We start from the raw sequence: 13,673 nt of genomic DNA on the forward strand, positions 1-13,673 counted from the left end.
TATAGCAGGTTCTGCTGATTTTTTGTCGGGGGTTTTGTATAAGATTGGAACTAAGGTGGCATGCAGGAGAAAAAATGGCAGAAGTACTGGTTTGATGAGTTTTTTTTATAAGGATTGTGAGGAAAAGAAGAAGGAGGTTTTAGTAGCTTTTAGATTGCTAAAGGCTAGTAGTACAGTTGATCTGGAAAATAATTTGCAGGTTTTAAGGGACAAGCGAAGGAGATATAAAAGGCTACTTAAGTGAAGAAGAGACGTTCTGAAGAGGAAGAGAGCCAAAAAATACGGGAGAAATTTAGCGTGAATGATTCAACGGAGTTCTGAAAGTTAATTAGGAAATCAACAGAAAATAGAAGGTTGACTGATTCAGTCCCTCACACCAATACCTGGCCAGAATACTTAGAACAAAAATATAAAGAGATATACACCAAAGAGGACGAAGAGAGAGCTGATGAGGAGATGAATAGTTTAGAAGAAACAGCCAATTTTGAGTTGGATTCAGAGGACGCTAAACTACTGGAACCGGTTGGACAGGAGGAAATATGGCACGCCTTGAAAAGCATGAGAGGGAATTCAGCTCCGGGCATCGACGGAGTACCAACTAAGCTGCTGAAATGGTCAAGAGCATGGATACTGCCAGTGCTTGCATTGATATTCTCGGCAATTCTAAGTACACCTCAATGGCCATAAAATTGGCAGATATCGATTATGATCCCATTATTTAAGAAAGGAGAAAGAAACCTACACAAGAACTATAGGGGGATAAGTTTAGGAAGTTCTATCAGTAAGCTATTTTTTAGAGTCCTTTCTAGTAGGATGGATAAATGGTTGCATTATAAAGGTATATTAATTGAATGTCAGGCAGGGTTTAGGGAAAACTATAGTACAATTGATCAAATATTTTGTTTACAGGCTTTAGCTAGTAAATATACGAGGCATTGGAAAAATAGGCTATATACGGCGTTTTTGGACATTAGGGGAGCATTTGACGAAGTTTCAAGGAGTTTGTTGAAAGTGGTGTTGGTGAAATTAGGATTGCCAATTAGGTTAGTAGAAGTTATAATGAAAATGTATGAAGTGGTTAAAGTAGTAGTGAAGGTAGGTATTTCTTATTCTAGGCCAGTTTTAAGTACTGTATGCCTCAAGCAGGGATGCACTCTATCACCGCGTTTGTTTTCTCTTTTTATTAATGATATTGGGCAGTATTTTAGAAATACAAATGTCCCTATGTTGAACTTAATGTCACTGGAGCTGTTTTGTTTATTATTTGGAGATGGCATAGTATTGCTTGCGAAATCGGCTCCGGATTTGCAAAAGATGTTAGAGATTTTGAATAGTTATCTGGAGAGTATAAAATTAGTTTTAAATATTGAAAAATCAGTTATATTAGTTTTTGGAAATGATGATAGGGAAAAGAATAAGTTTTATTTTAAAGGGAAAGAGATGAAGGAAGTTAAGGATTATATTTATTTGGGATGTAAGTTCACAAGTTCAGGGAAATGGAGTGATCAGGTGCAAATAGCGAGTTGGAAGGGTCAGAAGGCTTCATGGGCATTATTGAAGAGTCCCCTTAGGCATCTAGGACCGACAGATATTAAGCTACAGAAGAGAATTTTTGAGACGAAGGTAGGCCCAGCATTGAGTTACGGTGGGGAAGTTTGGGGTTTTGATAAAGGGGAAAAAATAGAGAGAATTTATTTAGGACATTTCAGGAGACTTTTAGGGCTAAGCGGGAAATTTAATAATCTGGAGTTAAAGGGTGATCTAGGATTGTTTTCATTGAGAATAAAAAGATTGGTTAGAATGATAGGATACTGGGAAAAGGTGATTGGTTTACAGAATAATAGGTTAGTAAATGCAGCTTATCTGGAGGTGTTGCAGGATAGAAGGAAATGTTCATGGGCTTCCCAGGTGAAATCAATCTTAAATAGTTGTGGGTTATCAGGTGTTTGGAATGAAGGGAAGGGGATAGGGCTGGAATTAGGAAATGTAGCAAAACTAGTAAAGGGAGTGCTTGAAGATCAGGAGATTCAGAAATGGCAGTGTGAAGTCGCAGCCTCGGTGTCCCTCGGCATTTACCGGCAATGGAAGGAGGTCTGGGGATACGATAATTATTTTAAAGCGGGTTTAAATAGTGAAGAAATTAAGTGGTATATATCAGGGATGGGTAATTTTCTAGCACTTGGAGAAAGGAGGAAATATTTAGGGAGGGTAAGGGTAAAGGAGGGTCCTTACTCAATCCCTATGTGCGGAGAAAATGGGGAGGATCTGCTTCACTTCATGGCCCTTTGTCCCGAATTACAGGATCTAAGGAAAGATTTATTTTTTGTTAATGTGGGGACAAGTGAGTGGTTGGTTTCAGTAATGGGATCAAAAAATTATGGGACAATAAGAATGATAGCAAAGTATATAAAATTGAGTATGTCACATAGAGATAGATTTTTGTAAAAGGGGTGGGGTGAGTGTGGAAAGTATTGTTGTATGTGTGTATGTTGTTTTCTTGTTTGTTATTTTTGTAGTCAGGCCCTTGATAGATGTAACATACATCTATCTATTTATGTTAGTTTAATGGTATCGTGTGCTTTATTATGTTTTTGGAATGTTTTGTAATTTTGCGTTGTTATTGTTATGTAGGCTACCATACTTTGCTATAAGTGTTATAATCATGTTATTATTTTGTGTGATTTTCCTTTTTTGCCATGGCCCAAAGTGGCTTTTATTGCAATAAATATCTATCTATCTATCTATCTATAGGTTTCATTTGTTTTGAACTAGCCTCTGGTTAGCTTTTCGAACTGTTGACACATCTATGATCCCTCAAGCTAAGACTTGCAAAATGACATTTTTGGTACCGAACATCTTAAGAGTTCTTTGATGTTGCCAAAACTAGGTCCATATTTTTGAATTGAGGCAATTTATAATGAAGGATATAAAATAAATTCATAATGAGGAATATGATTGCTTCTCAATTAAAGATAAGAATAATCAACCGAAAACTGAGTCAAGATTCACCAAAGCTATTTCCAATTGAAATATTTTTATGGTATCAATCAGTTTTGTGCTTGTGCTCATTTATCCTCAGGTTCTCTGGCTTTTAGCACGCATTAACGCCATCATACAGAGCCTAAAAGCACCCGGATACCCTACGCTTTTTTTATTATTTTTATATATGAAACAGATAAGACGTCGCAATGGAATATAACTTATTTTATATAATTTTAAAAAATTCTTTATTATTAAAAATAAAGGGTACTTGTGTTTAAGAAGTCGTTCTTAAATAATTCGGACACAAATTCAAATTTTAGCGTAAAGAGCGAGGTATTGTGGAAGGGCCGTTCTTTTTCATATACGTAATAATTTCTGTTCGTTTTAAGTTTGGTATAGCCCCTTACTTTAAGTCGCAAAAAAACTTGCCTTTTATAAATTTAATTTCTGATTGTTATTAAATAATACCGGGAAATCTGGCTCCCCCTACATGGAAAATTACTTCCTCCATGGAAAATTACTTCCCCCACGGACAGTTCTTTCAACATAACAAGAAAGTCCTCCCCCCCCAAAAAAAAAGTGTCGGTATACTTCCCAATAACAAATACTATACGTAAACAATGGGCAAATTTAATGATTTACAGACCTTTCCCCAGGGGCTGTGGGGGTCATTTCATCCCCAGAGGTGTATTTACTGAGCTTTTCAACTATGCTGAACAGAATGCGTATCTCAAAATACAGAAAATTTTTATCGGTCGACTTTGAGAAAAAAGGAGCTGGGAGGGGGGCTATGTACCCTTCAATCTTTCTGGTCACTTAAAAAGGGTACTAGAAAATTTAATTTCCGTTAGAATGAGTCCTTTCCCGATATTATTGGACTATTGGTTCGATACGATCACCCTTGAAAAATTAAAAAAAAAAAATAAATAAAATAAACACACATCTGTGATCTTTCTCCTGACAAAAAAAAAATAATATAAAATTCCACATTTTTGCAAATGGGAGCTTAGAACTTCTACAATAGAGTTCTCGGATACGTTGAATTGGATGGTGTGATTTTCATTAAGATTCCTTGACTTTTAAGGGGTGTTTCCCCCTTTTTTTTGAAATTCAAGCAAATTTTCTCAGGCTCGTAGATTTCGATGGATTATACTAAACGTAATGAATCTTAGATATTTGGAATCAGCACAATAAGCCAAATACTTTGGTATATCTGTTAATATTAAAATTCCGTGTTTTTGACTTTCGGTAACTATTGAGCCGTGTCGCTCCTTACTTGTAGTTCGTTACCACGAACTGTTTGATTTTTTGTTTTTTATGCGCATTTCCGTTTCTTACTGGTGGGAACGAGAGGGAGAGGAGGGATTTTAACCCCTATTGGTGTTGATTGGCAAATTTTCCTTCTAAATCTATCAAGGGTATGTCATAATTTTTCTCCTAATAAATGCTGGCATATTTTCTATTCACTTAAGAGCAAGTAAATACCTGAAGCAACACTTGGTCGAAAGCTGAAAGCCCCTTCTGTTGAGCCAAGTCTCGCTGAGGAGTTGAAACCAGGGTTGAAGGACCGTAGTATGGATCGTCTCTTCTGAAGCAAACTGGATACCCTTTTCCTTTTAATTGGATTTAGTAGCATCTGCAGCTTTTTTCTGGGAATCTCTACCTTCTGGGCCAAAGCAGCAAACTTTAGCACGTGCATTGTTTCCTCAATGAGTCTTGAGTCGGGGGAAATATTGACAATCATTGTGGTTTTCGAGTCGCCATTGAAATATCTATGTAAAACACATGTCAACTTTGAATCTCTGAAAAAAATAATTAAATTTAAATCGGTAAGTTAAAGTGTAAATTTCCGAGAATCTACCTACGTATCTTTTGTTTAGTTTTCATAGTAATGAACCTATAAAAGAAAGTTAATTTCAAATTTAATCTATAAAAGATAATCTAATTTATCTATAATTTAGTTATTTAATCTATAAAAAAATATCTTAATCTATAAATGAAATCTATAAGAGAAAGCATGGGCGCCCATAAGCTGAATTCCAGGGGGGGGGGGCAACCTCGTCTAATTGGCACTTTTAATGCTATATAATAGAAATCTCAGAACAAAAATATAAAAATGAGGCAACATCAGTCAGCCAGGGGGGAGGGGCGCCCCCCTGCTCCCCTCCTTATGGGCGCCCATGAGAGAAAGGATTTTTCAGAACCATTGCTGACGCATGGGGCGTTGAGTCAACCGTTTCAGTTCCTGGGTCTTTTTTTACAGGGACAAGTACACCTTTTTTCTGGGCCCTTTTTTTACAAGGGGTCCAGGGAACGAAACCTGGGACCTTTATTACCAAGCAGAGCATCAATCCACTGTGCTACAATAGGGTTATAGATTTATTTATAGATTTATAAAAACAGTCAAATAAATGCTTACATAATTTCTGAGACCACACTGGCTAATCATTAAAAAAAAAAAAATAATAAAAAAAAAAAAAAAAAAAAAGGGGGTTACTCTACGCCTTTGTGGCTTCTTATAGCTCTCCGGTTGCCAGATTATAAAAATGGTTGTCCACAATTTTTCACCCCTTATGCGAACACAAACTTCATATTTTTTATACAGTTACCCTTTTATCACTGCTTTTAAAGGGTCCTTATTTTAATTTTAGTGTGTATTTTGATGTTTAGTTTTCATATTGTACTTTGGACTTTTATCTGAATTTTTTATTATTATTCTGCACCGAGAATGGTTGAGATGAGGTCTCAACCGAAATATTTGCATTATTTTTTTCTTGTGTTTTTCACTGGCTGTTATTGTCCTCGTTTCTCTCTTCTTTGCGATTTTTTGTTTCAATAAAATGCTTCTAAATAAAGACAATGAATTTAAGAGCTTGGAATTAACCTGAATTACAGATCGTATAAATGATTTTTTTTTCTTCGAACTAATCTATAGCCTTGTATAATCTAAGCCTGGGATCGGAAACCCATGACCCACAACGATCCACGGGTCACCAAGCACCGTTTTACTAATTTCAAGAGTCCAACTTTAACACAGAAAAAATTATAATGCACAAAAATAAATTTATAAAGCTAACATGAAATGAATATTTGGAGAAAAAAAAAAATAAATACCAAGAGCAAAATTCTCCCAATAAATTTTACCGATATTAGGCGTATGGCGTGGATTTTGGCGTGGGTTTTTACCGTGTGTGGCGGGTCGTTCTTTCAGCTGTAGAGTAGGAAATGTTCAGTAGCACAAGGATAGTGAAACGGTTACCCAGCTAACAAAATTATTACGCAGTTACCTTACTGAAATAATTATTACAATTCAAAACTAATATTACCACGGATAAACAAAAAGCATAAGAGAGGTTATTTCAAAATGTGTATTCGAGGGAGGGATTGAGACCTCTTCTTGGAGGTCTCTTCGAGAGGGAAGAGACCTCTTCTTGGAGGTCTATATCGGTTACAGAATAGGATAGCAGGTCAACAGTTTATAATATACACATTTTGAGAAAGGCACGTTTTATAATAACCCACATAGTCCATAATTCATTTTATTGACATTGGGGTTATTCATTTGCTTTTTTTTAGCTCGTCTTCGTTGAAAGGGCATCAACATTTCGATTTTGGTAGTTTTTTTGGGGGTTTCAAATGGGGCGCATCTTAGTTTTTGGTGAGAAGCATGGATGTATGAAAAATGGTGAAGAATTTATGTGTACTTATTGTACAGCCGTAATCAACGTCAGGACTTACAATATTAAGCGACACCTTTCTTCAAATAAAGATGTAAGCAAACTTTTAAGCGAAGAGATCTGATAACATTGCAAAACAAGTATGAAGTTTTACACAGTAAAATAATTCCTAAAGTTTTGTTACCAGCTACAATCGTGCATCATCGGCCAGCTTTGTTATAGCTTTTAGAGTTAGTACCAACAGGAAATCATTTACAAACAGTGATTTTTTGGAAGATACACTCATCAATTGTTTCGAACACTTACTTAAAGATTTGACAAAAAAGCAAACAACAACAACAACAAGTAATTCAGAGAATCAAAGAAATGCCATTCTCAAATAGAACACTTCAGCGTCGTGTTGGATATGACCAAAAATACCGAGAAACAGGTCAAAAATGATTTGTTATCAAGTGAAATAATTTGTACTGGATTTTAAAAAAATTGAAAAATAAAATGAAAATATCACTGCCTCAAACTTCCATTTGATCCCCACGTTTTGACTTACAAAGGTGGCAGCCCCTCGTCTAAATACTTGAAAACTAATCTTAAAATATTCTACAGTCTATCGTAGTCTAGTATTAGCAATACTAAAATATCAGTTTTTAATTTAATAATTGCGTGGTTTAAGTTATGGACAGTATCTATGTTTAAGTTACCCATTAGCCAATGTATTGTCATGCCAAAATGAACGGCTATATCTCAAGAAATTTAAAAAAAAAGCAAGAAAGGTATTTGCAAAGGCACCAATATTTGCAAAAATAGCATATCCAAGACAATTTGCAAATGCCTGTTTATATGTTATAAATTGTTGAAGTTTACAATGCGTATTATATTGTAAATAAGAATTGTTGAAAGAAATTCACCATAAGACGAGAACCCTAAAGCTAATATAAGCAAAATACGAAATTCCTAATTTTTCCTAAAAAAGATTATTATTCATGCGTACTTTTTTTCAGGAGTAATCGTGTCAAAAGAAACAGTCGTAAAATATCGAAAGATATCTGTAAATACAAAACCAACAGGCGTTTTTACAATGTTTATGTTTAGGCTGTCCATTAGCAAATGCATGGTCATGCCAAATCGCCATTTCATAAATTAGATGCTAAGTGAGAAATTTATTTATCCAGTAATATTTGCAAAAGCATTAGGGGGGGGGGGGGGGAGATGAGGAGGAGGAGCCATGACTGGAACAGTAGCGGTATAAATACCTCTTGCCTCAATGGCTACCTTAAACAACTTCATAAATTAAAAATAGATAGGACTCAGTTAATAAGGTAGGAGAGAAAGAAAGAAATCTATCCCACACTAGACCTCACTCCCTTTGATTTACTCAGCTCTTTGCGTACCTTTATCTGCCTCCCATCAACCTATATCCATTTTAATTTGTCTCTTTTTAAGTTATTTAGTTTTTCTTGTCCCAGTCCCGAGTTCCCTCGGTACTTATTTCTTAATAATATTGCAAACATCAGAGGGAACCCCTTCCCCTGAGTATAGCACAGCTTAACGAGTTCATACTTCGACAGTTATTTGCTTTGGCCTGGTTCATTTTAATACAGTTGTATGCAAAATCGTTATACTCAACTTTGACCTTTTTTTCTTTTTTTTTAATTTGATATAATAATATGAGAACTAGCTCCTTTTTCTAAGTTCTAGAAACATAATGATATATTTTTTCTTCCCTACGGTAAATTTAGTGGGTAGATATACCTAAGAGTTGGATAAAAATATCTCACAATGTGGTTAAAAATATTTAAAATATTATTTTCACTGATTATGGGCAATTAAACATGAAGATTAGGTCCTTTTGGCTGGATAATTCTGGAAGAGTCATTACTTATTAACGACTGTCTAATATCATTAAGTCATTAATGACTATTAAATGAGAACAAATTTTTCATTGCGTCATTAATAACAGTCATTAATTCGTCAACGGTTGTCTAAGACTTACAATCTAAGTCACTACGAATTAACGACTTGCGTATTAATGACTGTGGAATTCAAAATGGCAGCAAGTCACAATGAAAAAGAATTCCAGATACAAATAAAAAAATTGAGCCAAGAGACCTTAATATCAGCTTGAATTAAGTGTATTTGCACTTACTATTCAGGATCATGGATCAGGATCTGTGGATATTTTGTTATGATAGACTGTCGCTTTCTGAACAAACCTTCTTCAATATTCTAAAGAAAGTAATTGAGCTTAAGGAATAAAATTTCGGATATTTTCCGGAATTGATATTAGAACTGATACCAGAAAGTTTCATTCACTCAGCTGTATTACTTTCTCCAAAATATTTAGATACTCGTTTTAAAACCGTTCAAAAAATTATTTAAATCTATTTTTTAAAACAATTTTTGCAAAGTCCTCAAAAGAATATTTAGAAATTTGTTATATAATTTCATTAAAATATTTTTTTTTTAAATTAGAAAATTGTTCGATAAAAAGAATCTTTTACCGCAGTTTTTGCCAGATTTTTCTTGGTTTGGCAATCATGTAAGGGTATACCCTCATTCAAGCGCCATTTTAATGTAGTATTAAGAAAAGCAGTGTCTCTTTCCCTTTTAGATTTCTCTTTTTAATAAAAAAAAATTTGATTATTCTACTAATATATTCATTGATAATGATTCATGATAAATATATAATAAAAAAAGGGGAAATAAAAAGAGAGGAAAGCTTAACGAAAAGATGGGAAAGCTTAATAAAACGAGGGGATATATAATAAAAAGATGGGAAGGCTTTTGAAACTCACCTTATTCTCAGGGGCTTTTTAATTTTGGCTTTTGCATTATATCTCAAAGCGTCCATTACATGGTGCAACGTAGCCAATGACAGATTTATCATGCACGCTTCCTGCAGCCTTTCTCCTTTTGATTGTGCTTTGGCTGTTCTTTCAGCTCCCGCCAGGTCACAGAAGGCAATTTGATGAATTTTGTCAACACTGCCATCTTTCGTTGATTGGCGAACGACACGTATTTGGAATATGGAATGTGATCGGGAGCTGCTGCGGTTTAGATTTGTAGAAGCATATCGCAAGTTTTTTATCCCCACCTGAAAAATTGCAAATTTTTGTTCTCAAAATGGCCCTCACTTACAAACATTGCCAAACTTGGGTTTAGCGTCAAAAAAATTAAAGTAACAAAAACGCTGCAAGAAAATGTACTAATCTAGATAGATAAAAACAATAAATGCCAGTCAAAAATATCAAAATGTCAAACTCGAAACAACAAAATATCAAATGCAATCAGAGAGTGCTGTTGTTTAGATTTGTATAGAGTACATAATACTTTGTTATCCCCCATCTGAACATTGTGGTAAAGGAGATATGGGACAAGATAAACGTTTGTTCTCGAAATGGCCATCACTTACAAACATTGTCAAACTTGTATTTAGTGTCGAAAAGATTAAATCAACAAAAAAGCTGCAAGAAAATACACTAATCTAGATATATAAGAACAAAAAATCCCAGTCAAAAATATCAAAATGTAAAACTCGAAATATCAAAATGTAAAACTCGAAACATCAAAACATCTAATATTAAATATCACCTATCAAGATATTGAATTTTAAAAAGCGAACGCAATCAGGAAGTACTGCTGCAAAAATTTGTATAGAGCACATTATAAATTTTTATCCCCATCTGAAAATTGTGAGAAAGGAGGTTTAAGACAAGATAAATTTTGTTCTCAAAATAACGCTCAATTGCAAACATTGCCAAACTGGTGCTTAGCGTCGAAAAAATTAAAGGAATAAAAAAGCTATAGAAAATGTGCTAATCTAGATAAATAAAAACAATAAATGCCAGTAAAAATTTCGAAATGTCAAACTCGAAACATGAAAATATCGAATATGGAATATGAACTATCAAGATATCGAATTTTAAACATCGAATGCGATCAGAAACTGCTGCTGTTTAGATCTGTATAGGGCACATCATAAATTTCCATTCCCATCTGAAAATTAGACAAAGGAAGTTTATGACAAGATAAAATTTTATTCTCACACTGACCCTAACTAACAAACCCTTTTAAAAAAAAAAAAAAAAAAAAAAAAAAAATAACAAGAAATGCAAAAAAAAATCGACTGAGCTCGACAAAAGAAAACAATAAAAGTTGGTCAAGAATTGAAATATCGAGGGATCGAGTGTCGAAATTATAGAAATGTCGAATGGAAAATATTTAAATATCGAACTTTAAACACCAAATGCGCTCGAGAACTGCAGCTGTTTAGATTTGCAACGACGTATTGCAAAATTTTTAGCCCCGCTTGAGAATTTTGAAAAAGTGGGCTTCAGATAGAATGGAGTTTTTTTTTTCAAGACGACCGTCACTTGAGAATATATATCTTTAAAACAAGAGAAATAAATAAAAACAATAAAGGTCGGTCAATAAATTCAGATCAATTTAAGACGCAAAATATATATATATAGAAAAACGTATAAAACACAATAAGGGAGCTCTCTGGTCAATAACAACTATATAGAGCCGGTACAAGGGCACCGGCAGAAAATTTCCCAAGGGAGGGGGCGGACGCCAAAATAGCAGTGGTGGTTTGATGACAGCGTAGTATAGGGCACCAAACTAATAAGCGTAGTATAGGGCAAAAGTTCATTCTAATGGACAAACTACTTACTTTTCATGAGGCTTCAGATATATGTTGAAAGAGGGGGGAGAAGGAATTAATTAAAATGTTTCTCTATACAGCTAAACTGTTACATTCCCCAATCTACCAGCACAGAGGTGGGAAAGGCAAGGCAGGTGATCATCAGCCCCACCAGGAAATTTCTTTGGGGTAGCAAATACTGCTAGGAACTTAGTTTTCAGTAATTTTAAACGGTAATATTTTTCTTTTTCAATTTATATGAAGTAGTTCAATGTACTTAAACAAATGTATGTAATGTATTTATCGATGAGAAAATCCTATAATAGGGGTAGTGATGGCTTCAGTTTCGTAGAAGATCAGAAGTCTCACATAATTTCATCTATCCAAACAATAATACTCCTTTTCATCGAACCGAAATTCTTTAGTAGTAATATTAACAAGGACGTTTCACCAAAATTACTATTCATCACCAATTTTTCAAGTATATTCAAATTTCGTCCAAAATTGAAATAGCAAATTTAAACGTAGGATGGTACTAATCAACGTACAATTATTGATTTACACATTTTAAAAGCAATTGACCAGGAATTTAAGGGACAAATACCTCAAATTATATCTTGGTTAGGCCTGGGTATGATTTGGAAAACAATCAGAAATTAAATAAGAAATAATAGCTTTTCAACTGAAAGCAAGGAACAGATTTGAAACCTATATGAACAGATTATTTTCTTTATATGAAGGGGGATGTCTATGACGTATATGACGGCGGTTGCCCCCTCATCAGTACCTTGCTCTTTATGCTAAAATCTAAATTTTATCCCAATTCTTTAAAAATGACTCCTGAAACACAAGGGTCGATTAGAATAATAAGTAATTCTTTTTAAAATTGCTGAAAAACTGTAGCGTGAAGAGCAAGGTGTTGAGTAGGGGGACAACCCCTCTCATATACGCAATAATTCCTGTTTGTTTTAAATTCTAATGTTGCTCCTTACTTTCAATTAAAAGTTTTTTCTCTTAATTTAATGAAGCTTAGAGACAAACATTTTTCTAAAGGCAATGGAAAAAGTATGTCAATTAAAGTAAAAGTATATAAAATCAAAAAAGTAAGTAATTACAAAAAATATACAAAACGATAGCCTACTTACAAAAGCTAAGATATAAAATCCCAGCATTCAGTTCTGCTGAACAATGCCGAAGCGTTGGACGGATTTTTTTTTTTTACAATATCGACAGTTTTGAACTTGGTTATCGAACCCCAAAATATCTAATGCCTTTAGACTCAGTGTTTATAAAAAGTAACGCATTATCAAAGAAGTTAGCTCAAAGTAAAACATTAAAACTGAGATTAAGAAAATCAAATAAAATTTTTAATTCATTATTTTTAGTTTAATTTTGACTATCAAAAGCCAATATATTTGACACCTTTATATTTCATAACTTTAAAAAATTAAATCTTTTCAAAGTGACAACTAAATAAATACCATCACTTGTGGAAAAAAATGATAATAAAACACAAAAACGTATCCATTCAGGGGTAAAATACGAAAATTCCCAGCATTCTGTTCAGGGGAAATATTCCTGATTTTAGTGGCTTAATATATCAGCTCATGGGTACTCTGGCAATGCAAGCAAAGGTTGACGCCATATTTTTACCAAAATTGCCCCTTATTAAGTTGTTTTCCTTGTGTTTTCTTTAAATTATACGAAGTTTCTTGTGTACTAATAGCTGCACTAATTACTAATAAACAAATACATATTTAGGATCAAAATAAAAAGCTGATTCTTTGATTGAATGTTATCAATAGTAAGGCTCTTATGCTTTCGTTATTGACAAGGATCGTTGTTTACTTACCATTCATCACCATGAATAATTTGTTGTTTTTTTTTTTGCTCCAACCAAATCATACAGAAAAAATGTTTGTGAAAAACTAGAAAGAGATCACTCAGTCACAAATTAGAACTTATATTTTCCTTATTAAGGGTCAAAATCTATTGGCAGATAGTCAACAATGGCGCAACACACGTTTTTCCATGTTTTTTCCTTATTCTGCTCTTTTTCCTTTGGTTTCCTTATAATTACTTTATAGTCCCAAATTTCCAGGGGGGCATGGCCCCCTGCCCCCCCCCTCCCTGCCAGTGCCCATGAGCCTATAATCAATCCATAAAATCGGACTTGGGCATTTCCCCCAGTCAGGTTATAAAGTTAAACAGGAAAAGCATACAATATTCTAATAAAGGTAAAAAAAAAATGTATGTATATGCAAAAAGGATGGTATATTTGGTATAAAAATTTAAGACACTTAAGTAGAGTAGGGGATAGATTTGCAATGTAGAATGTAAATATATCACGAAAGACTATATTATCAGATACT

The 13,673-nt window shown here is 34.0% G+C and overlaps 1 protein-coding gene across 1 annotated transcript in view; it reads right to left on the reverse strand.

Annotated features, from left to right (window-relative positions):
* The window catches only part of LOC148949160 (uncharacterized), a 133,083-nt gene that overhangs the window by 64,845 nt on the left and 54,565 nt on the right, over positions 1–13,673 (reverse strand). The window contains exons 6-7 of the mRNA XM_089093214.1: positions 9,452–9,750; positions 4,468–4,784 (exon numbers count right to left, since the gene is read on the reverse strand). Coding sequence (XP_088949340.1) covers positions 4,468–4,784; positions 9,452–9,750 — 616 coding nt within the window. The remainder of the gene's footprint in view (positions 1–4,467; positions 4,785–9,451; positions 9,751–13,673) is intronic.

The sequence above is a fragment of the Artemia sp. Qi Xiang Cuo genome, chromosome 8 (assembly GCF_049724085.1).
Source record: "Artemia sp. Qi Xiang Cuo chromosome 8, ASM4972408v1, whole genome shotgun sequence".
NCBI lineage: Eukaryota > Metazoa > Arthropoda > Branchiopoda > Anostraca > Artemiidae > Artemia > Artemia sp. Qi Xiang Cuo.